The 23,870-nt window shown below is 33.6% G+C and overlaps 2 protein-coding genes across 2 annotated transcripts; both read left to right on the top strand.

The window, feature by feature from the left end:
- Window positions 1–1,315: 1,315 nt before the first annotated feature.
- Window positions 1,316–2,026, top strand: LOC142632520 (uncharacterized). Its single transcript, XM_075806905.1, has one exon. The coding sequence runs from the start codon at window positions 1,316–1,318 to the stop codon at window positions 2,024–2,026; it is 711 nt and encodes a 236-aa protein (XP_075663020.1).
- Window positions 2,027–15,534: 13,508 nt separating this feature from the next.
- Window positions 15,535–21,246, top strand: LOC142630505 (amino acid permease 4). The gene is made up of 7 exons (XM_075804501.1): window positions 15,535–15,662; window positions 17,535–17,655; window positions 19,029–19,262; window positions 19,454–19,547; window positions 19,664–19,878; window positions 19,979–20,121; window positions 20,356–21,246. The coding sequence occupies exons 1-7, from the start codon at window positions 15,657–15,659 to the stop codon at window positions 21,007–21,009; spliced, it is 1,467 nt and encodes a 488-aa protein (XP_075660616.1). The 5' UTR covers window positions 15,535–15,656; the 3' UTR covers window positions 21,010–21,246.
- The last annotated feature ends 2,624 nt before the right edge of the window (window positions 21,247–23,870 follow it).

Genomic DNA, 23,870 nt, shown 5'->3' with positions numbered 1-23,870 from the left:
AAGAGGCTGGAAGTGACATTGGTAGGAGTATAGGTGAGTTGGTGGAAGTCGACTGCAAAGCCTTCAGTTTGGATCAATCTAAGTTCTTGCGGTTACGAGTGGAGGTCCCACTTGATAAGCCACTCCGGCGGGGAGGTCCAGTGATTAGCCCAGAAGGAGTGACGTCGCGAGTGGCTTTCAGGTATGAAAGGTTGGTGGGATGGTGTTTCAACTGTGGTCAGATAGGCCATGACCAAAAGGAGTGCCCGTCATCGGTGAGCGTCGAAGATGGAAACCGACCCTATGGAGAATGGCTTAAGGCAGGAATAAGGGTGAGATTAGTGGAAGTTGAAGGGGCTCAAAACCATCCAATCCGAAGCCAGCAAACTCCACGAGCTAAACCACGAAACACCACTAGTCCTTCGCTGCCTGAAAACGAGAAACCAACGGAAACCGATACTGATATGCCAATTGAAATTGAAACCGATATTTCGCCAAAAACTAGAGAAGTTAATGCCGACCCGGTCTCTTCGCAACCTCAATCAAGACATTCAATGCCCCAATCAAGTCCCATGAATGCCATGCAAGTTTCCACTACGTCACCACAGCTGTACACAAGTAACACATCAGCTACAATCCCACCAAAATCAAATTCCATCAGAGAAGTTAATGCCGACCCGGTCTCTTCGCAACCTCAATCAAGACCTTCAATGCCCCAATCAAATCCCATGAATGCCATGCAAGTTTCCACCACGTCACCACAGCTGTACACAAGTAACGCATCAGCTACAATCCCACCAAAATCAAATTCCATCAATACCAAGCTACGTCCCATGAAATCCATGCATAATTCCACCACGTCACCATAGCTGGCCACTACTAATACACCAGTTACAATTCCACCATCATCAAATTCCATCATTACCCATAACGCCTCATTAACACAGCCCCAGCTAAAGAGCCAAAACATTCCAAGTTTGGTCCAACCAACTTTAACCCACACAATTAACACCACCGAGAATCAAGCCAACAATTTATTTCCTGTCCCAGTTAGTTACGGCGCAAAACAAATTGCTCCTCAAACCCTAGCCACACCAAACCCACGTGACCCACTTAAAGAACCAATAAGAAAACACATGCAAAAAAAACCCACACGATCCCCAGCCAAAACACAACCCGAGCCCTCACAAACTACTCTTCTGAAAGTAGGCACAAAGAGACAGAATGATAACAATAACCATGGGAAGGATGATGCAAAGCGGTTCAAGGTCGAGGAAAGCAAACCACAAACAGGATTATCAATGGCGAAGGCTGAGGTTCAACCCCGCCAATCACAATGATCATCCTAAGTTGGAACTGTCGGGGGCTTGGGAACCGCCATGCAGTCGAACTGGTGAGGAAAAAAGCTCCCACAATTTTGTTCCTCATGGAAACAAAATTGACTGACAGACAAATGAAGCCGATAAAGACAAAACTGGGATTTTATGGTTTGCTAGCTGTGTCATGCAACGACCGTAGGGGTGGATTGGCTCTACTTTGGAAGGAGGAGGTGACTGTGGACACACAAACATACTCACCAAACCACATTGATGTGATCGTCCACACACAGACTTCACCAACTTGGAGACTAACAGGAATATATGGCCATTCTGTGGAGGAACGCAAAATTGAAACATGGAGACTCATGAGACACCTACATGCCCGAGCATCTCTACCTTGGGTATGCTTAGGTGATTTCAATGAATTGTTGGCCTCAGACGAAAAAAATGGAGGTAATAGGAGACCGATGGCTCCAATGATTGAGTTTCGTAACACTTTCCTCCATTATGGGTTGGTTGATATGGGATTCAGTGGATACCGTTTTACATGGAGGAATGGTCGGCTAGGGGCAACCTTTGTTGAAGAAAGATTAGATAGGGTAGTGGCAACAACGGATTGGTGTGAGATCTTCCCTAGAGCAAAAGTGAGTCACCTTTCTGTATCCTATTCTGATCATGATCCTATAATGTTAGACATGACACCACCCACTCAACCCCGGAGACAATGACACAAAATCCAGCGGTTTAAAGAGAAATGGGTGGCGCACACCGATTGTGAAAGGATAATCCAGGAGTCATGGAACCAGATACAACCTCATGGTAGCCCTATGTTTTGTCTTTTTGAGAAAATAAAAAAATGTAGAATGGACCTCATAGCTTGGAGCCGTGTTGCATTTGGAAATACTAGAACTCGCCTTGAAGCAAAACAAGGAGAGCTTACCACATTGATGGAGGAAGGATATGGGCAGAATATGGAGAGGATATGTGGTGTGAAGAAGGAGATAAATGAGCTCTTGCACCATGAGGAGGTATTTTGGAGACAAAGCTTGAGATCCATATGGCTACCAGCGGGGGATAAAAATACAAAATTCTTCCACCAAAGGGCGAGTCAGCGAAGAAAGAACAACAACATTGTGGGGTTGTATGATAGGGAAGGAGAGTGGTACACTAATGAGGATAAAATTGCCAACATAGCAGAAGAGTTCTACAAACAGCTGTTCACAACATCCACCTCACTAGATATGGAGATTGTAATTGATTCTGTGGAACGGGTGGTGACTGAGGGGACGGCAGACTCCTTGACCCGTCCCTACATGGAAGAAGAGGTGAAAACTACACTTTTCCAAATGCATCCATCGAAATCACCGGGACCTGATGGTATGTCGCCTTTCTTTTTTCAAAAATTCCGGCATATTGTTGGACATGATGTTGCTACTGTTGTATTATCTGTTTTACACTCAGGAAGGTACCTTAGAAAAATGAACTACACACATATTGTTCTTATTCCAAAAAAAAAAATGATCCAAAATATATCACAGATTTCTGACCAATTAGTTTGGGAAATGTTGTATTACGAATTATTTCTAAGGTTCTTGCCAACCGGTTAAAGCCCATATTACCTAATATTATTTATAACTCATAAAGTGTTTTTGTGCCTGGTAGAAGTATAATAGATAATACTATAGTGGCTTTTGAAATGATCCATCGTATGAGAAACAGGAGAAAGGGAAAAAAGGGACACATGGTGGTGAAACTTGACATCAGCAAAGCATATGATAAGGTGGAGTGGGAGTTCCTCCAAAGGATAATGCTAAAAATTGGCCTACTAGAGCAATGGGTCAACCTAGCCATGGAAACTGTGCGCACTGCATCCTATTTAATCTTAATCAATGGAGAAGCTAGAGGTTTCATCACACCATCCCGTGGAATCAAGCAAGGAGACCCTTTGTCTCCATACCTATTCCTACTATGTGCTGAGGGTCTCTTCTCTCTCATCCGTAGAGTCATGGAAAACCAACTTCTGAAAGGAGTGTTGTCGTGTAATGGTGGGGTCAGGCTATCACACCTACTATTTGCGGATGATAGCTTACTATTTTGTGAGGCAACAACTGCTGAATGCCGAAACCTGCTTGATATTTTGGTGTCATATGAGAGAGCATCGGGTCAAGCCATCAACAGACAAAAAACTACCTTCTTTTTCAACCCAAACACAAGACTACAAGTGAAGTTAGAAATCCAAAACATGCTGGGAGCACAAATCATGACCAACTGTGAGAGGTACCTTGAATTACCAATGGTGGGAGGCAAATCCAGGGTGAGCACTTTTAGGGAGGTACAGGAGCGGGTAACAAAAAGAGTAATGGGATGGAAAGAAAAAAAACATTTCAAAGGCGGGGAGAGAGGTATTAATCAAGACGGTGGCTTAAGCAATCCTAACATACTCCGTGAGCATGTTCAAAATCCCAAATAAAATATGTGATGATATTAATTCGGTATTAGCAAAATATTGGTGGGGTCAAACACGAAGCGAGAAGAAAATCCATTGGATTAAATGGAGTAAATTGTGCAATCCGAAGGATAGAGGGGGAATGAGTTTTAGAGATATTCATGCATTCAACCTTGCCATGCTCGTAAAACAAGCTTGGTGGCTGATCCAAGGAAGTCATTCTCTATTTTTCAGGGTATATAAAGCGCGCTACTTCCCTAATTGTTCATTTATGGAGGCCGAAATGGGCAATAACCCATCATTTGTGTGGAGGAGTCTGCTTGAATCTAGAGACCTTATACGGGCAGCCACGGTGTGGAAAGTAGGAGATGTGAAGGGCATCAAGATTAAGGATCATAGGTGGCTCCCACATCCCCTACAACTCAAACCAGAGGCAGACAAAAGTATGAGGGTCTGTGACCTCTTCAACTCGGATACAAGGCAATGGCACCAACAACTACTAAGTCATACGTTCATGCCTTACGCGGTGGCAGAGATTCAACTCATTAAGCTGGATGCAATAGCTGACCGAGATAAGCTAATATGGAAAGAAAACAAGAAGGGCATATTCTAGGTGAGATCAGCCTACTGAGTTGCGATCCGCATGAGGCAAATAGAACAGGTGGAGCATTCTTCGACACTGCGGGATAAGTGCTTGTGGAATCGTATTTGGCAGCTACAGGTACCCCCCAAGATTAAAATGTTTGTCTTGCGGGCGTGCTCTAACATTCTCCCTACTTGCACGAATATATGTCGAAAGAAGATCTCGTTGGACCCGGCATGTGCAATCTGCCAGCAACACGATGAGACGGTGGCTCACGCTCTTTGGGCATGCCCTATGGCTAGAAATGTTTGGGCGTTGGTAGAAGGGAAGTTGCAGAAGCGAAGCTCATATGTAGAGGATTTTTACAGTCTTGTTTGTGAACTGATGCCCATGTTGACGAAGAATGAGATGGAAGTGTGGGCTATTGTTTCATGGGCTATATGGAATGCACGTAACAGGTACATCTTTGACAGTAACCAAGCCCACCCCAGTGACATTCTTAGAGAGGAAATGACACTGCTACAAGACTACCAAAGGCTCTGCCAATGAATAGCTTATGTACATCAGTGGTGGTAGTTTATTTTGTTTGTATGCATAGCTTCATTAGGTTGCCAAAGGGTTTTATTACATGCATACTCATGCCTAGCCAAATTTTGAAATCCTGTATTACGTTGGCCTGGTGATACTTGTACTATATTACTTGATCCAATAAAAATTCTATCTTTACTATCAAAAAAAAAAAAAATATAGTGTAATGCTACGTGTATAACATTTATACACAAATTCTAAATAGCAAGTTATCATTGGTTCTAATTTGAGACAATTACTATTTTGTTTTTTTTTTTTTTTTGCTTACCAGTAACAGTTTGCCACTTAAAATTTATTATGAAAAATATTATACACTACCGTATATCTTACTTCACTTGCTATAGTAGGTTTCAGTTAGTTTAACTGGTAAAGTTTCTCATAACTGAATAAAAGATATGGGGTCTAATCTCCACTTACATCAAAAACCAATTGGTGTCTTGGTATAATGATAAAAAACTATCATGGACGCCATAGGTTAAACTATCTCCAAAAAAAACAAAAATCACTTGCTATAATCAAGTTATTTTATTGTCAAAAGGGTAACATAAAAGTAGGAGCCGACATGTGATCTATTGGCATGAGCTCTTAACTTGACTACCCAAAAACCAGATTCTATATAATCACCGATGTATCAAAGTGGAACACATGTTCTAGCGAAAAAAATCCTCACAATGTTTTGATTGAACACTGAGAGTAAAATAAATTTAATTTGCAATCCATATAACTTCAATATAATTATAAAAGAGAGATAGAGAGAGAAAAAAATTTATGAACTTGAACTTTTGTCTTTGATAATTCGAAAAGGCTTGGGAGACTTGCAGTAGTAGTCATTGCCATCCACTTAAACCCTATCGTGCATAACATGAGACTACTTGTGCAATAATAAGATTTGTCGGTACTCAAACTCACAATTACTAAACTTGTAGGATGAAATTGAAATTATATTGACAACTTTGATCAATCAAATGATATAATTATTATGTTTGATGTGCGAACAAAGATCGAGAAGATCGAAAGTTTGAAGTTATTGGAACCTGGGTCCAAACCTTAGCTGAATCCCATGTGGGCTGATAGTATTACCGACGCACCAGAACATTGACATTCTCAATCATTCACTATTTCAGATTATATAAATTATTAGAATTCATTAACACTTAGGTGCTAAGTGGGGTGTGTGAGTTGGAACTTGGAACTTAGATGCAAAGTGGATGGCAGGATTGGGTAGATGAGAGGATATATGCAGAAAATAATGAACCTCTATCAAGTACCAATTCAAGATAATGTTTACATGAGTTCTCATTAAGTGACAGGCAGCAAGAATAGAAGCATAAGGCATGCAAAGTGAGTAATCATTTTGTTTGAAAAGTAGCCACTCTTTTTAACCTAATATCTTCTGAATGTGATCAATTTGGAAATGCCAGGTATATTTCAACATTTGAACTATATCTTGAAGATCTTAATTAACTATGTTGGAAGATCTTTTGGGCACCTTTTGGATAGATATTTTTCCTTAATTAAATACTTTCATCTTAATCTTAAAATCTAAGCAAGTAGTTATCCTGATAATATCTATCAAGAGCTTTAATGATTTGATGAAGAAAACTTGCCATAAAGTTGGCCAAAGTGTAATTAATCTTATAAGTTGGCACCTTGCAACATCAAGTGGCATGAAAAATGAGCTCTATAGTAGCAAGTAGAACCATTATGTTGTGTGGCTGCCACATTAATTACTGAAGAATCAAAAAACAGCTTCTATATATTTTTTTTTGATGTGATAGGACATGTTATATTGATATAGCATATAGCATTTTATTGCATGCAGAAAGCTTCAAAATATAGCCAACCCTTTACTTACTTTAATTTTAATTTTGCCTTTTTTTTCTTATTTTATTTCTTTCAGCACATTTTTGTGTGAGAATTTGGACATGTTTGACCAATTTTATATGCTTAAAAGAACTTGACAGTGAAAGAGCATTAAAGCATTTCTTTTTCAATTTTAAATTAGTAAAGAGAAAAAAAGGTGCCTGATAGGAAATAATGACGAGGGTTTAGTCGCCGTCTACTCAAAATTCTTAGTAATGGGCTGCATATCCTGCAATTTTTATTGGAATGATAGACATATAATCTGGCTTTCATATATGCCAATTGCCACAAGATAACACATTTGTGCTTTGATTAGTGATGACCATGATTATCATTTCTGCAGTAATCCACTCTTCAATGACAATTGGTAGGGAGGTGCTGGATAAGTTTAAATAATTTGTTGTGAATGCTAAAAGTTAATTCATTAAAGAGTGTTTTTGGCAGTAACATAAGAAGAAATCAAGAATTATTTAATCGTGAGAATTATTCTTTCTGAATAAGGCATATGGTTCTGGTTACACATGTATGCCTTGGTGTTCCTCTGATTTCTGGAAAGCTGTCTTATAATGACTGTAAGCCTTGCTTGACAGAATTGTGAAGAGAATTGAACCTTGGAATTCTAGAAAAATGTCATTTTGCTGGAAAGGTCCAATTTACTCAGGCTTTCTTATATGGCACAATGGGTTTATTCTGTATTGGACTAGCAATCTAGCATGTTCATACTTTCTCAATTAAGAACCAATTTAATGCTTTCCATGGTCTGGTTCAGCAAATAAAACCTTTGAAGCTTTATTTATTTATTTATTTATATTAAGCCTTAAAGAAGCCTAAGTTAGCAGGGCATCTATTCGTAGACAGAAAAAGTAAGGGCTTGAATTGGAAATTGATTAAAGTCATTGCCCATCTTCAGGCTTCACAATATTGGAAAGGATTCATCAACTCACTTTATGGCATGATAATTGGCACTAAAAGGAACTATTTGTTCCAGAATGCCAGTAATACAAATGCTAAAGTTGAGGATCTAGTTAATTAATATTCGAAACAAATGTATAGATATCATTATTAATCAGTTTATCAAGGAAAATATCATTATTAATCAATTCAATCACATGGGAACCTTCAGATATTGGTGTTCAATGTTCATGATTCTTTTCCTACTTGGGAAGTGATAAGGGGTACTTAAAAGTTGCATGGTGAATGCAAGCTAGCTAGTTTGATATTCTAACATATCGCCAAATATATTCATTCCTAAGTTGATTTTTAATATAAATTAGATTATCTAAACAGGTGCAATGGGGGATGATATACTCTGGCTTTTGAGGAAATTCCATGTAAAGTAAAAATGATCTTTTTTAATTTACAAATGGGCTTTCTTGAGAAGAATATGGAAAAGAGCTTCAAATAATTTTTTTTAATCAATAAAGCTATTAATTATTGGGATGTTGGATCATTCATTTGAAATGAATCAATTTCCTAATTCATATTAATATTAAATATTATAAATTTAAAGTTATGTCCAATGTTATGTTACTTAAAATTTTAAATAATGTAATTATTTGTACACCGTCAAATCCAAAAAATAAAGTCTTAATTGTAAAATGAATTTTTTCTATTTCATTTGAAATGTATAATGATCGAAATCACTTGGCCTGTGATTTGCAAATCTCCTTGATTATGTTTTATTTTTTTAGTTATTTGGTTTCAAAACTCCTTGATTGTGATGATATCAAAATTAGCATGAATATCTCATTTTATCACATTTGGACTAATGCTACGTAAGAATATAGGACTAAGGAGACTAAAAATCGAAGTCTTTGGGGACAGATGAGGTTTTTTTTTTTTTTTTTTTTTGCAGGAAACTAATATGTGCATATTTCAATAAGAATTACTCCATGTAATTTTTGGACATTCTTTCTGTAACCTTCGAATAATAACCTATTTGATGTAATTTTTTGTTTGATCGAAATGTTTAATTAATTTCTTAGATGATTTGTTTTTAAGGTTGGTAAAATCAACCTTTGCTAGACTTTACTCAGGTTTTCCCGTTTGTTTTGTGCAACAAAAATCTTTTCACTCATTGAAAAATATATTAAATAAATAAAAGCAGAAACCTAATGAGTGGGTCATGGGTACTGGTGTTTTAGGTTCTCAAAAAAAAAAATAATAATAATAATAAAAAAAAAAAAAAACGCATTCATAAACTTCAGGAAGGTACTAGATATAGTTATAGCTGTGAATGAAATAATTAAGCACAAAGCCTCTCGTCCCCAACCCTCAAATAATCAAATAAATAAAGTGACAATAGATAGCCACCTGCCCAGGACAGCCACTTTTCTTTACGTTGTAAGGCCTACAATTAAAAAATTTAAAAAATATATGGGCTACAATCAATTTTTTTCTTTTTCTTTTTCTTTTTTTTAATAAAAAAAGGTATGATACCCTTAACACTCACAAATCCCACCTCAATTTATATTTCAGCCTTCTCTTTATTTCCATAATCGGTCCTTGAGAACTTCTTCTAACGTTTTCTTACAAACTTAATTTTTGAATAATTGAAAAGATATTTATGATTGAAGGAATAAATCTTGGGCAGTGTATAGTTTCTTAAAAGTTAGAAGAAATTAAAAAGAAAAAAAGAGAAAAGAAACATAGAGTCTTGTGAAATTTAAAAGTATATATTATCATATTTTTTAATAATTTTATCTTGACTTATTTTCACAATATAGATATTTAATAAGTTTTATCTAATCCAATTACATATATAAATTTCTTATTGACAATATAAAAGAGATCAAGTTGCTTTTGTACGTGTTGATATTTTTGGGATATATTATAATTTCGTCTCTAAATTTTGGATTAAGTTTGATTTTGGTCCTTTAAATATGTGGTTGGTTGATTTGGTCCCTAAAATAGTATATATGGTGCATCAGCATTCCATTAGTCACATAAACATGAAAATAGATAGAAGGACCAAACTATTCCTTATTTGAAATTTCAAAAACCAAATATGAATTTTTTAAATTTGAGGTACCAAAAGTGAATCTACATGAAATTTTATGTACAAAAAAAGTGAACTTTGCTCATTCATTTTTTTATTATTGCTAATATATTAATTATTTTTATATTATTTAATTAAATAAAAATATATACTTGTAATGATCTCAAATAATAGAAAAACTTAAGCATAATAATGATTGTACAGATCTTAATCAAATTATATCACAGTTTAAAATTTTGATTATACTTAACATAAAAATGATTATCTTAAGAACATATAATTCTTCGGGATTTTTAATAATAAAAAAAAACCAAATAATTTTATTCCTTATGAAAAAAAAAATTAAACCACATACTTTTGAATATACCACTTCAACTTCAAACGCCACATTTTCATTATTGTGTTAAGCACTTGAAGACTTTACAAAATTTTTTTAAAAAAAAGACTTGAGACTATGGGTGGAGTTTTGTTTAGCACAATAATGATCGTATGAGCTTTAATTCGTTACTAGGATAAAACCAAAGCTTTTTTTTCATAAAAAAAATCCTATTTTTTTATTATATGCATATTAAAGATGTATTTAAGGCTATCATCAATGAAAAAAAAAAAATCATGCAAGAGTGATTAAGTTGATACTGCTTTCTATAAAAAAAAAAAAAGTAGGTTGATACTAAGCATGACAAATAAATTATAGCCCGAATTGAAATTAAATTTGTGGCTACATTCCTATCGAAAAAAAAAAAATTGTGGTTGAATATTTTTGTTATATTATTGTTTCTATTTAATAAAATTTCATATCACTGTAGCCACTAAGAAGATATTCTCAAAGTAGTGGGGCACCTAATAGAAGTTTGTCCACCTCTACTGAAGCTACCCATCCACCCAGTGATGAAACATTGATACAATTGGTTGGTACAAAATGATTTATAAACATGGTTACAATGTTTTAGTGGTATTGGTCCACCTGATTCTTTATGATTGGTAGGCTTTAGCATACTGTAGCTCAATCATCACAGTGCCAATTGAGATCTGAAGTCTAAACTAAACCTAACATTCTGCAATGGACCCGCCACTCAGTTCTGTGGTTAATCTCTTGAAACCCCACTTTCAATGGTTCTTCTTCTAACTTAAATTCCCTAGAATATAATGTCTTCCCAACGTGCATTGTCACCCTCATAATGAATATATATATATATATATATATATATATATATATATATATATATATATCTATCTATTGTAACAAAGAGGAGAATCTCTTCTCTTTTTTTTTTTTCTCTTTTTTTTTTATTCATTTATGATTGCCTCAGAAAAGGAAAAACAATTGTCATGGAAACAAACTTGTTCCAAATTCCAACCTTGAAATGCATTTATAGTTTAAAAAACTTGAAGATAATTTAACATCTAAAAGTAGTTTAGTATTACTTTCTTGTTAGTTCCAATCTATTTAGAATCAGTTCTGGAAAATATACCTGCGAGAACAAAAAATTCCTTCACAAATAAATGAAATTTAATGAGTTTGATTTGACAGTATGACCAATGTTTTTGTTCATTTGTGCATTGCTTTTCAATTGATTTTGTAATTATTTAAATTATTTCTTTTGATTTCTCTGAATTAATCTCAACACCTTTGACTAATTCTTAAGTTGTTGAAGAGGCATTGGTATTTTTGCCATTTAGTGTGCATATTTAGATTGACTGATTTGCTCATGAAAGTGGTGCAGAAATAAGTTATGCTTTGAAAAAAGTAAACTAGCTATATATATATATATATGAAAAATAAACTAGCATATTTTCGTATTTTCTTTTCTTTTTTTCTTTTTCTTTTTTTTTTAAGGGAATCTCAACCTAGCAACATGAAAAGAGGATCCATAAAAATTAGTTTCAAAAACTTAAAAAAAAAAAAAAAAAAAACTCTCCAAAACGCAAAACCAAATGCATGGTAATCAATATATAAATCTTATAGGTATCCATGTAATTTGCTGAGAAATTTAAAACTATTTTTGAAAAGTTTGGGATATTATCACTCCTTATAAGCTCTAAGGTAGTATCTAAGCCGATAAGAACACTCCTAAAAAAAAATTCCAAGTACCTTTATTCCAATAAAGAAATCCAATATAAGAGAAATTTTTCAATCTAATTCATATCCATGACACTAGACTCTATTTGATAGATAAACTTACTAACATGACCCTACACCAATTTCAGACCTTATAAACTTTTTTTTTACATTAATTCATTCTCTCACAAATCGCATATGTGATCACGATCAAACTCTTATGAACATTTCCAATGACCACTTTGAAGATTTGACTTCCACAACAATAATACCAGGATCACAGACCCTGTAGTTTCAGCTTTTGAACACCAAAATGGTAAAATTGTTGTTTGAATATCAATTTCTGAGTCACGAGTTGATCAAAACTAAATTTTTAGGTTTTCTCTCCCTTTGAGGCACATGAAAATATTCTCTGAAACCTATATTGAAGTTGTGCTAGGATAAGCCTTTTAAATGTTTGCATGTATTGCAAAAATAAGAAGATTAAGGCAACAACTGAATGAATTAAATCACGTCATAATCATTATTTATGATTTTTCAATCAATCAAAAGTCGAAACTAGTTTATGGGTAGTCAAAATACTTCCTTCAACCAATCAAATAGCAACCAAATAGTTGTCGAAATTGCATATTATTCTTGAAAAAATGTCTTTTTTTAAGCTACATCTTGGGCCTTTTAAGCTTGTACTTTGACACATGTTACTTATTCAAAAAAAAAATATATTAAGACATGGAATTTTTCAACCTAAATTCTAACAATTTTTTTTTTTAGGAAAGAAGAATATTTGTTTCTTGTATGGTGCCTATGACTTTGTTTATTTCTCAATTTCAGACTCTCTTCTCTCTTTCTCTGTCCTTCTCTCTTCCCTCTCATTCTCACTTTCTTAAAAATAGCCTCCCTTTACTAGAAAATTAATTGAGCTAAACAAATACTTCTCTACACATCATATGTGCATCCCTATAATGATTATGTCATTTTGGATAAAATCTAAAAATCTTGTTATTATCAACTTATTAAAATGCTTTAATTTTGATAGAATTGTATTTTTATGCTATCAATTATCAAACTTTTGTCAAGAATTTCATAACTCAATGACATATTTTGCTCCCAATTATGAGCAAGATCTATAACTTTGGAAATATTGGATACTAATGAAGAAAAATTTATTATGGCGTATCCTCCACCTTCTCCATTTTCTAGTTTATTTTCTTATGAAATTATTAGACTAGTGCACAAATTTGTGTCTTAACGTTTAAGTTTTAAGTACTTTCATTTCTTTGTTGTCTTATTTGAATTGGAGGGAAGACGACAAGAATATGCTCAAGTTTTTTTCTTGTTTCTTTATTATTTTGTTATATGAAAGAAATGGATCATACCGATCAAGTTGGCCCAACTTGCCAAAGATCGAATAAGAGCCATAGGTTTTTAACCAGTTTTAGTCTGATTTGTTTCTAACCTATATCCAATTTGACTCTATTAGGTTTAGATTTTGGCTAATTCCATGTGACATAGTATTTAAGAGTTGTAATTGATGATAGTAAAGTTTGGTCAAATCAAAAGTCCATCAAGACTTAAGAACAAAATTATGCTCAAGTGAACTTGAACTCCCCCTCAAATGATCAAGTGAATCTCGCTCGGGCAGAACCAAGACTTCTTTAGTAAAATACTAAAATTAGTCAAATACTTTGCAACTATTTTTCTTGGGTGAAATCATCGAAGTTTTCAATCCGAAACTAAAAAGCTAATTTGTGTTTAACCTAGCCTACCATATAAGATATATTAAATTATACAGAGAAAAATAGATTCCTAAGTAGATCTTGAAACATTTTACCTTGGACTAAATAGAGAAAAATAATTCTTATACCTAGTGACCGTTTGGATCCGGATTATAATTGCTGCGTTTTGCATTTTCTCCTTTTTTTTAAACGTTCCTTTATAGTAAATTTTCTAACGGAATTAGACTCCTAAGTAATTTTTCCTTTTAAGAGGTTCTTAAATATTGGTTTTTGACTTCATTACCAAATCTTTGTCCTTATGTATTGTTTATTGCTTAGATTTGGTGATTATAAAGTTAATTACTTTTGGTATGTGTTAGAATAAATCATATAACTTGTTGAATTAATTGGTTTAATTTGGTGCATAAGTTCCTAGAGGTCTACATAAGAAATTACTATAACTACTCGATAGGTTTCTAAATGGTGGAAGACTAAAATATGCTTGGATCACATAGTGCTCTTAGCAATAAACAAATTATGTACTGCTTGACGCTGTTAATAATTGACTGACCACTTAATCTGTTAGCACTATACTAAATAAGATTAATGAATAGATAATTGAAAAAGATGGAATTCTACCCTTCAAAGTTCAAACATACCTATATCTTGTAATGATAGGAGTATTTTGGTTCTCCAATACCTTTCTTTTCCGCAGTCTTTGGGCATCAAAGCTAGCTATAGGCATCAGATACTGTTCAACAGTAAATAATTTTTTTGTTTTCATTATGGAAGATTGAACGGTCATCACTTATTTTGATTTTTTGAAGGGAAAGTTGTATGTACCTTTTTGTGGCATTCTACCTTTAAAACCATTTCTTTCTTATTTATTAAAGACTATGTGTTGGTGTACTTTAGGCGCTCCAGATTTTTTCTAATCATAAAGTGGGTTTCAGATATCCTAGCTAGGCTAAGGTTAAAAATTCTCCTTAAACCTACAAGCAACCACTTTATGGTATATGTCAGTCAAATTTTGAATATATATATTTATTTTACTTACTGTTTTCAGCAATGAGATTGGATTTTTGGCATTAAGTCCGGATCAACTAATGGAACACCTAAAAGTATTAATCTATTGTTTGAGTTTATAGCTAATTCATCTTCCTAATGGTATGTTTGGAACAAAAGGAGGTGAGAGGAAATGATCACTTTGAGAGATCCCATATGATATTAATTTAAATTTCTCCTTAAACCTACAATTAGCAAGCAATTTAATTATGGGATGTCAAACAAATTTGGAACGTATATATATTGCTGGTATATATTTAATTTTCATATTATTTTCAATGAAAGTGGACTTATTAGCTTTGGGTTGGATGAAGTAATGCAGCACTAGTGTCAACCAACGTAACCTCATAACATTGCATTGACAAGAACTTGTAAAAGGACTGATCTATCGCTTGAGTTTACAATAAATTTATAGACTTTAAAGTTCATGAGGGTTGAAGACTTGAAGTTGCATAGAATATGTTTGGAACGAAGAAAATAGAGAGCCCTCCATCCAAACATTAGCTTAGCTATATCATTCAATATAGAAGGGACAAAATAATTACATTTCATCATAGAAATGGTTAAGTGGCCGCACCTTTCTTATTGATGTGTGTGTTAGTGTCCACAAGTCTGTAATTACTATAAATAACAAAGGGGGACCAAAATCTCACCCTTCAGTACATGGACATGACCATGAATCATGATGACACAATTTTTATTCTTGCACTTGCATTAGCATCCAATCAAACACATAAAGATACATATTCATCAAAGGTACGGAGGAGATGGAAGGAGCATCAATTCTTCTCTTTCAATAGGGATGGACGTGAGGCAATACACGTGAGAAAGCAATACAAAAGTAATAATCTTCAGCATTATAAAATTTAGTACATCATTGCTTACAGCCTATATATAAGCTTGAAACACTAAAACAAAAGAAACTGCAGCAATAGGTTCATAAACCCATCGATCTCGATCTTTTTTTTTTTTTTAATAAAACCCTCTTTTGTACATATTCTTGAGTTCCTTGTTTTGAGGAAGCAAGAGGGGACTTGAATAATGCAGGTGAGACACTTTCATATATGCTATATGTACATTTTTTGGTTTTGGCTTAACATATATGCGGCTAAGTAGTTTTTGACATTACTCATAATCACTTAAGCATCAAGCAACAGTAGTGACCAATAGTGCGATCAATTGTTATATTGTCTTTTGTTACATTTTTTTGTTCCTTCAAATTGTTGACGGGCCACTTTAATATATGCTGCATTTTGTTTGCTATATGTTAGTTGTAACACGGACCAGTAAAATTTCTTAATCATAAGACTGGTGATCATGTTGCAAATGCAAGCATAAGGTCATGTTGAGTCAAGCTAGATTGATTTGATTTCTATTTTAATTTAAACATTCGATTAACGTTTTTACTACATTAGGTCCAATAATAAGCCTCATTAACTTAAACCAACCTTAGCTCAAGCCATGTTAGGTGTGGATACACCATTCACTAGGCCAAGCTCGCCTAAATATTAGTTCCTCTCTCCTTCTCCCCACCCCACTCTTCTACACACACATACAACCACAAAAGAAAGTCAAATTTTTTAATATATATATATATATATATATATATATATATATATATGAATATGCAAGATATTTAGAAGTTAGGCCTATTCTGCAACTCGATGCTGCATGGGAAACCATAAACATTTTCTTAACTTTTAGGTAATGATTCTGAACTATTCACACAGACCACAATTTGGTTCCAAAAAAGCTAGAAAGTAATAAACTTTCTTATATTTTAGAAATTAGTAGAAATGATTTTCTTTCTTTTTCTTTTTATTATGTGGATGCTAAAAAAAAATCAAAACTGCATCATTTTTTTGTTTGACGGCAATTCATTAATTGATGGGACTAAGCAGAAGGACCACATGAAATTAAACATGTAGCAGAAGTTGATGGACAAAATTGAAACAATCAAAAGTTCATGAATGATATTGAAACAGTGTCAAATTTAGAAAGTATGGTTTATAATTAAGCTGCCATTTTTTAATAACTTTTTAAAGCTAAATAATACTAAAATCTTTAATCCCACCAACCCAAAATTTTCCAATAAACTTTCTTGAGTTTTCCATTCTCCTCCTCCCATTTTGTCTTGCTGCTTTTCTTTTCTTGAACTTGACAAATGATATTTTTAAGTTAGGCCTTTTTTTTTTTTTTGGCAGATCACTCTCACTCTCACTCTCACTCTCACCAAGATCACTTGATTTTAGTTCTTTTTGGTAGTTACGGGGATAATTCACTGATAAAATAGTGTTAAGTCATAAAGTATATCTAGAGAGAGAGAGAGAGTTGACTCAATATGTTCTTTCCTGAGATTGATGGGGTTGTTGAAAAAGATCAATTTAGGTCGGTCGTTGACCACCCAGTCATATTGAGTCATAGTATCACGTGGCACCCTTACTTTCTAAACCATTTTTTTTTTCCTTATCATTATTACTATTATTTTTCAATTTCAATAAAACCGTTATATATATCCCCAGCCGCTCATTCATTTCCCTCCATTCCCAACGCTTTCTGCTATTTCCTGCATTTCCTCTTCCCAACGCTCCTCTCTCTCTCTTTGGGTTAAGCTTTTAGGTGGTGCATACAAAGACTCTCCTTTCTCTTTCTCTCTTGCTTGGGGCTTTAAGTTTAGCTAGTGCATACAAAGAAAATCCTCACTCACTCTATATATGTCTTTGGGTTAGGTTTTGAATGCAAGTGAGACATACCATATTCTTGACCAACTTGCTACCTTTGCTCGTTCATATTTGGCTCTCCATTTGAATTTTTGACATTAAAAACAAAAACCCAATTCCAACTTTTGTTTGTTTTTTGTTCTTCTCACCAACATATATCCATCTTCTTTGTTTGGTTTTTTTTGTTGAGTACTCAAAGATGGGTGAGAACGCTGCCACAAAGAACAACCAGCACCACCAAGTGTTTGACGTTTCCATAGATGTGCTTGCTCAGAACGGCTCCAAATGCTTCGACGATGATGGCCGTCTCAAACGATCTGGTAAATATCCTCAGTGCCCTGTTTGGCTGCTTCCAAAACCTTTTTCTTTTCTTTTTTAAGAGTAAAATCTACATGCAGAACCTTTTTTATAATTATTTAACAAGGATAACAAATTCTTAGTATTAGATCATTCACATCAGTGTGTTCAAAAAATTTTCTATTTTGTAAATCAAAAATCTATTTTTTTTTTTTTTTTTTTTACGTATTTTTACAAAACACCCACATCAGTTTGTCTATTATATACATTTATTCAAATAAAATATTTATTTCTTTAATACTGTGAACAGTAATTGTAAGAGTGAGGCGAGAAAGGAAATGAAAAAAAAAAAAGAGCGAGACGAGAGAAAAAAAAAATTATTTATACGATAAACAGTAACTGTATACTGTTCATTTTCAAGACTATTGTGTATATTTAGACATTTTTACAAAGACAAGGTTTTTAAATTAAAATGTGCAAAATTGAGCACTTTTTACATTTTAGAAAACTATCCACGAACTGATGTAGTTGCTCTTAGACAATAAAACTATGTCTCATGTAAAAATCAATGACAATTCATCACCTCAATTATTGTAAAGAAACTTGTGGAAAGTATCATGTTTTAGCATTACTTTTTTTTCCTTGTTAACATGGTATTTTGTTACTCCCTCTTTAAAAACTTTTTTTTTTTCTCTTTTCGTCCAGTAAATATTTTCAAATTCATTTCTCTTCATGCAAATTTGAAAAAATATTGTAGTTATTTACTAGCAAATTATGAAAGATGTCAATTTTATCTTTCTCTTAATTTCTTTGCTATTAAAGAAATTTGATGCATGACATGTAGTATTAAAGAAATTTGTTACATGACAGACAAGAGTGCTGACATGCACCTAAAAGAAACTGACGCAGCCTGTAACAAAAATTAATGCACAAATAACTGACAAAATTTAAATCTTCAAAAGTTGGAAAATTGAGCTAAATTTAAGAAGAGTCATGCTAACCAGTAGGTGGGTAATAGTTAATAATCAACTTCCGGACAATTTTAACAAAGAAAAAATTGTTAAAATATTAATTGAATTTTTTTTTAATAAAATTTTGTTTAAACCGGATCTTTAATGAGTCTTCTTGAAACATTCGTTAGCATTTTTTATTTAAAAAAGTAAAATAAAATAAATTTTACTAACGTATATCCTAAGAATAGGATAATATACTATTCTTAAAAAGAATTTATCGAAAATTGGAAAAAATTTACAACTTCTCCAATTTTACATTGAATATTTTCAAAAATTAATGTGTACGACACCCGTTAACCGGACCTAAATAAAATATATTACATGCAGTCTTTGTTTTTTCCTTAACAACTTTCTAGGAGTCTTACTTTTTTGACATGAATCAGGTACTTTTTGGACTGCTAGTGCTCACATAATAACTGCTGTGATTGGATCTGGGGTGCTGTCCTTAGCCTGGGCCATTGCTCAGCTTGGTTGGATTGCTGGACCTACTGTCATGTTCTTGTTCTCCTTTGTCAGTTTCTACGCTTCATCACTGCTGGCTGACTGTTACCGTACCGGTGACCCCGTCTCCGGCAAGAGAAACTATACTTACATGGACGCAGTCCGATCCATTCTTGGTATAAACTTCACTACTGAAAGTTGATTAAAATATACTCATACTAAAAATAAATAAAACGGATCATTAAAAAAAAACTAAAAAGAATTGTTACCAAACAAACTCTTAAGTAGTGTTCCAATTCCAGATATAGTAACATGTGAAAAGGATCTTTCTGGGTTTTAATGTGATATGCTTTTTGATCTTTCTCAGGTGGAGCTAAGTTCAAGGCATGTGGGTTTATTCAGTACATGAATCTTTTTGGAATAGCTGTTGGATACACCATAGCAGCATCTATAAGCATGACGTGAGTCACAAGATTTGTGATTTATTGCTTTCTTAGTTAGTTTGCATGCAATTAATGCTAAGATTAATAGATTTTAATTGACACACACACATATATATATATATATATATGTACAGGGCTATCAAGAGGTCTAATTGTTTTCATGAGAGTGGCGACAAGAACCCATGTCACAAGTCTAGCACTCCATATATGCTCTTGTTTGGTATAACCGAAATTGTGTTTTCTCAAATCCCAGACTTCGATCAAATATGGTGGCTTTCAATAGTCGCTGCTGTCATGTCTTTCACCTATTCTTCAATTGGTCTTGCACTTGGAATTGCCAAAGTTGCAGGTTGAATTAAATTGCTTCAGTAATGTTTTGAACTATACTTTTATTAATTTTCAACGATTTTTTTTAAACTGACTCAAGCTTGTTCTTCACTGATGAGCAGCAAGAGGAACTTTAAGGGGTAGTTTTACAGGAATAACCATTGGAACAGATGTAACTCAAACCCAAAAGTTGTGGAGGAGTTTCCAGGCTCTAGGAAACATAGCATTTGCTTACTCATTTTCAGTCATCCTTATTGAAATTCAGGTATACTTCTTTCACTCAAATTAGGAAAAGCAAAATACTAAAATTACTATCAATTCTAGTTCAACATATTTATAAGTTGATGTGACAATAAATTTAATTATACCATTTCAACACATAAAAAATAAATATATAATTTTTTGTGTGTAATTAGTGACACATGTAATGTTTTAACTTTTAAGCAGTAAAATTTGTAATATTTTAAGTCTAACAAATAGGTAATGAACTTTTTTGCAGGACACAATCAAATCCCCACCAGCAGAATCAAAGACAATGAAGAAAGCCACTTTTATTAGCGTTTCTGTAACGACTATATTTTACATGCTTTGTGGGTGTATGGGTTATGCAGCTTTTGGTGACTTAGCACCTGGCAATCTCCTCACTGGTTTTGGTTTCTACCACCCATATTGGCTTCTTGATATAGCTAATGCTGCCATAGTAATTCATCTGGTTGGAGCATACCAAGTATTTTGCCAACCTATCTTTGCCTTCGTTGAGAAAAAGGCAGCACAAAAATGGCCTGAAAGTGGTTTTATCACCAAGGAATTCCCAATCCCAATCCCGGGCTTGGGTTCATTTAAACTAAACCTCTTCCGGTTGGTTTGGAGAACCATGTTCGTGATGTTAACCACCATTATATCAATGTTGCTTCCCTTCTTCAATGATGTTGTGGGACTTCTTGGCGCACTTGGTTTTTGGCCCTTAACTGTGTATTTTCCGGTTGAGATGTACATTAAACAGAGGAGAATACCAAAGTGGAGCACTAGATGGTTATGCCTCCAAATGCTCAGCATTTCTTGCCTCATAATATCAATTGCTGCCGCTGCTGGTTCAGTTGCTGGTGTTGCTCTCGCCCTTAAGTCCTACAAGCCATTCAAGGCCACCGCTTGAACACTACCTGGCTGTCTTTTTTTTTTCAATCAATTAACTGTTGAACAGAAGTACGAAGATCATATTTCAGTTTCATGTAAATGAAACAACCTTAAGTGGTTGGTGTTGGTGTGGTTATTAATTTGTAGTTTTATGTCTGGATTCTGAAAGGTTCTTGTAAAGTTCAAGAATCAGGAAGATGAATTACTTCCGTGTAATTACGCATGTCAATTCCAAAGTATGAATCTTCTTATGAAATATCTCAGTTCTTAGCCCTAGAAATGCAAATTGGCTATTTGAATAGTTGAATTTTATATGTTCTTGTGAAAAAATATATTGTATTTCAGGTGTATGAAGCGAGCTTCTAAAAAACAATCTGAGGGCACCACAGGCTATAAAAGTTTTACAGTTTCTATATACACCTAATACGCCAGTCATTATGGTTTTTGTGCCACTAAAGAAAGATAGAAGACTATAAAATCAAAACCTAATGGATGTGATTAAAGACTTTTGGAGATCTATACTTTGCATCTAGGGCTGTGTGTGCCACGCTTTTTGAAAGCAATCATTCATAGATCAAGATTTAAGGCACTAAAGATTCGTTGATCCCAAAGATGCTACATCTAGAATTATGAAATTGTTGGACCAAATCTTCAAGTGGGTAATTGAAGTCGTGAGGAGGTTGTTCACATGCAACAATCACATATAGGGTAGCACGTGGATTTGAAGCTGTCTTGAGTAACATAAGTAAGTTCTAGAGTAGGTAGCAAAAGAAAAAAATAATAATATATATATAGTGCTCTTTTTTGCCTCTAGAGTGTAGTGGGATTTCCATTGGTTTTCCCTACCTTACTATATTGTGTGTTTTCTGTTTAGTTATTTATTGTTTTTCTTATGGTATATGTTGCTATGTGGTAATTAACCTGGATATCAGTTTAAATTCATAATAGGTTAATTTAATAAGTTGATTAATTTCGCTGCAAAATCAACCAATGTCTAAATTTGTCCTAACAATATATAATTTTAAATGATGTGGCATTATGTTGTATGTCAAATCCAAAAAATAACAATTGACAAAACATTTTTTTTTCTCTAAAATAGAATTCTAATCTAGTCTAATTTAAGTATTTATATGTGTGTAAAACACCTTCTTAGAAACTTTAATTCTGGCCCTTGCCCCCTTCTCTCTGCTATAAGATCTTGTATTTGTGAAGTAACTATCAAACCAAGGGTACTTGTGTGCAGTGATTGACATAATATTTTTAATAATTATTAAAATAGTAAGTTGTGATTAATGTACAATAAAAATAATGACAATGGTAATTTCAATAAAAGTAATGTTACATTAATTAAAATGTCACTTAAATATGTTGTGAAATTTATTGTATTTATAATTTTGTAGCATTGTTGAAAAAAATATAATTTTAAGTGTGAAATGGAAATGGAGAGAATCTTATAGGATGTTTGGTAGGAAAATTTTTGCATACTAGTTTCTTCTCCCTTTCTTTTGGTCATTGAATCGGTTGGTTGGATTCGAGGGCTGTTCCGAGCCCTACACCAATCAAGTTTATAGGATGAATATGGGCACAACCATATAATTTTGGTGCGAAATATTATTGAGATAACTTCAAAATAAGTTTGGTTCTCAGTGAAAACAAGTGTGGTCACAGGCTATCTTAGACAGCAACTTTTAGGCTATCTAATTAAGATGGTTACAGTTCAATACTTTATCCCTTTTCTTGAACAAGCTTGGAATGAGTTTTTAACTCAAATGAAAATTTGTATTATTCTAAAAGTTCGGAATGCGCTTATTTTAACTATTTTATTTGATTTAAAAAAAAAAGTTAAAAGTAAAAATTCATTTATACAAGGAAAAAAGTGAGACATTAAAGAAAAGTGTATCCAGAAGATAAGCTCAGCCCAACAAACTCTGACAGTGATGTAAGTGACTAGTGAAGACCCACTACCCGATATAATAGAAAAACAAAAATAGGTTTTGTGCCACGTAAACTAGCACAATAAATATCACAATTTGTTCATGTAGTAAGTTGTAGTTGATAGAAGGGTGGTGGTGGGTCTATATAGAAACACCTCTCTATCAATCACAACTCGTCACATGGGCGAGTTGTGACATTTGTTGTACCACTTTATATGACACAAGACTTATTCAAAAAATAAAGTAACAAAGTTCATAACTTATAACTACTAGTGACATCATAACTTCGTATGAATTTTATTATAAGAGCCAAGATCGGATCCAGGCATTGACTACTTAGGGTTTGTTTGGATTTGTCTATTTTAATAGAATTGAAAACTTTTTGCTATAAGTATTGTAGATAAAAGTAAAAATTAGCTGAAATAGTACAGTATAACTCATGAATAGTACCAAAAAGTACAATGGGACCTATAAATAGTACCAAAAAGTACAATGGGACCTATAAATAGTACCAAAAATAAGCTAAATAGTACCAAAAATAAGTTTAATAGTAAAATAAGTTGGCAAACATAATCTTGCCAAACAGACACTTAGGGTCCATTTGGATACAACTTATTTTGCTGAAAACTGAAAACACTATCGCAAAATAATTTTTAAATGTGCGAATAGTATCATGGGACCCATTTTTTAATTTTTTTTTATAAATAAAGTGGTTGTGGGTCCCGTAAACAGTGCACTTTGTCTCCTAAAAGCTTAAACGCATACATCAAAAAAAAAAAAAGAGGAAAACGCAAAACGCCAGACGCAGGATTCCTAATGCTATCCAAACGCTCATTTAATGTGTGTTTGGCAAAAATTATTTTTTCCAGCTTATTTTACTATTCAGCTTATTTTTGCTACTATTGATGGGTTTTAGTGCACTTTTTGGTATTATTCATGAGTTTCA

The sequence above is a fragment of the Castanea sativa genome, chromosome 4 (genome assembly GCF_040712315.1).
Source record: "Castanea sativa cultivar Marrone di Chiusa Pesio chromosome 4, ASM4071231v1".
NCBI lineage: Eukaryota > Viridiplantae > Streptophyta > Magnoliopsida > Fagales > Fagaceae > Castanea > Castanea sativa.
This window is presented reverse-complemented; position numbering and strand designations above follow the sequence as displayed.

Coding starts and splice junctions, on each gene's coding strand:
- LOC142630505 (XM_075804501.1), top strand. Junction 19,263..19,453: donor CGCAGTCCGATCCATTCTTG/GTATAAACTTCA, acceptor GATCTTTCTCAG/GTGGAGCTAAGTTCAAGGCA. Junction 20,122..20,355: donor TCATCCTTATTGAAATTCAG/GTATACTTCTTT, acceptor ACTTTTTTGCAG/GACACAATCAAATCCCCACC.
- LOC142632520 (XM_075806905.1), top strand. CDS start 1,316: ATGATCATCCTAAGTTGGAACTGTCGGGGGCTTGGGAACCGCCATGCA.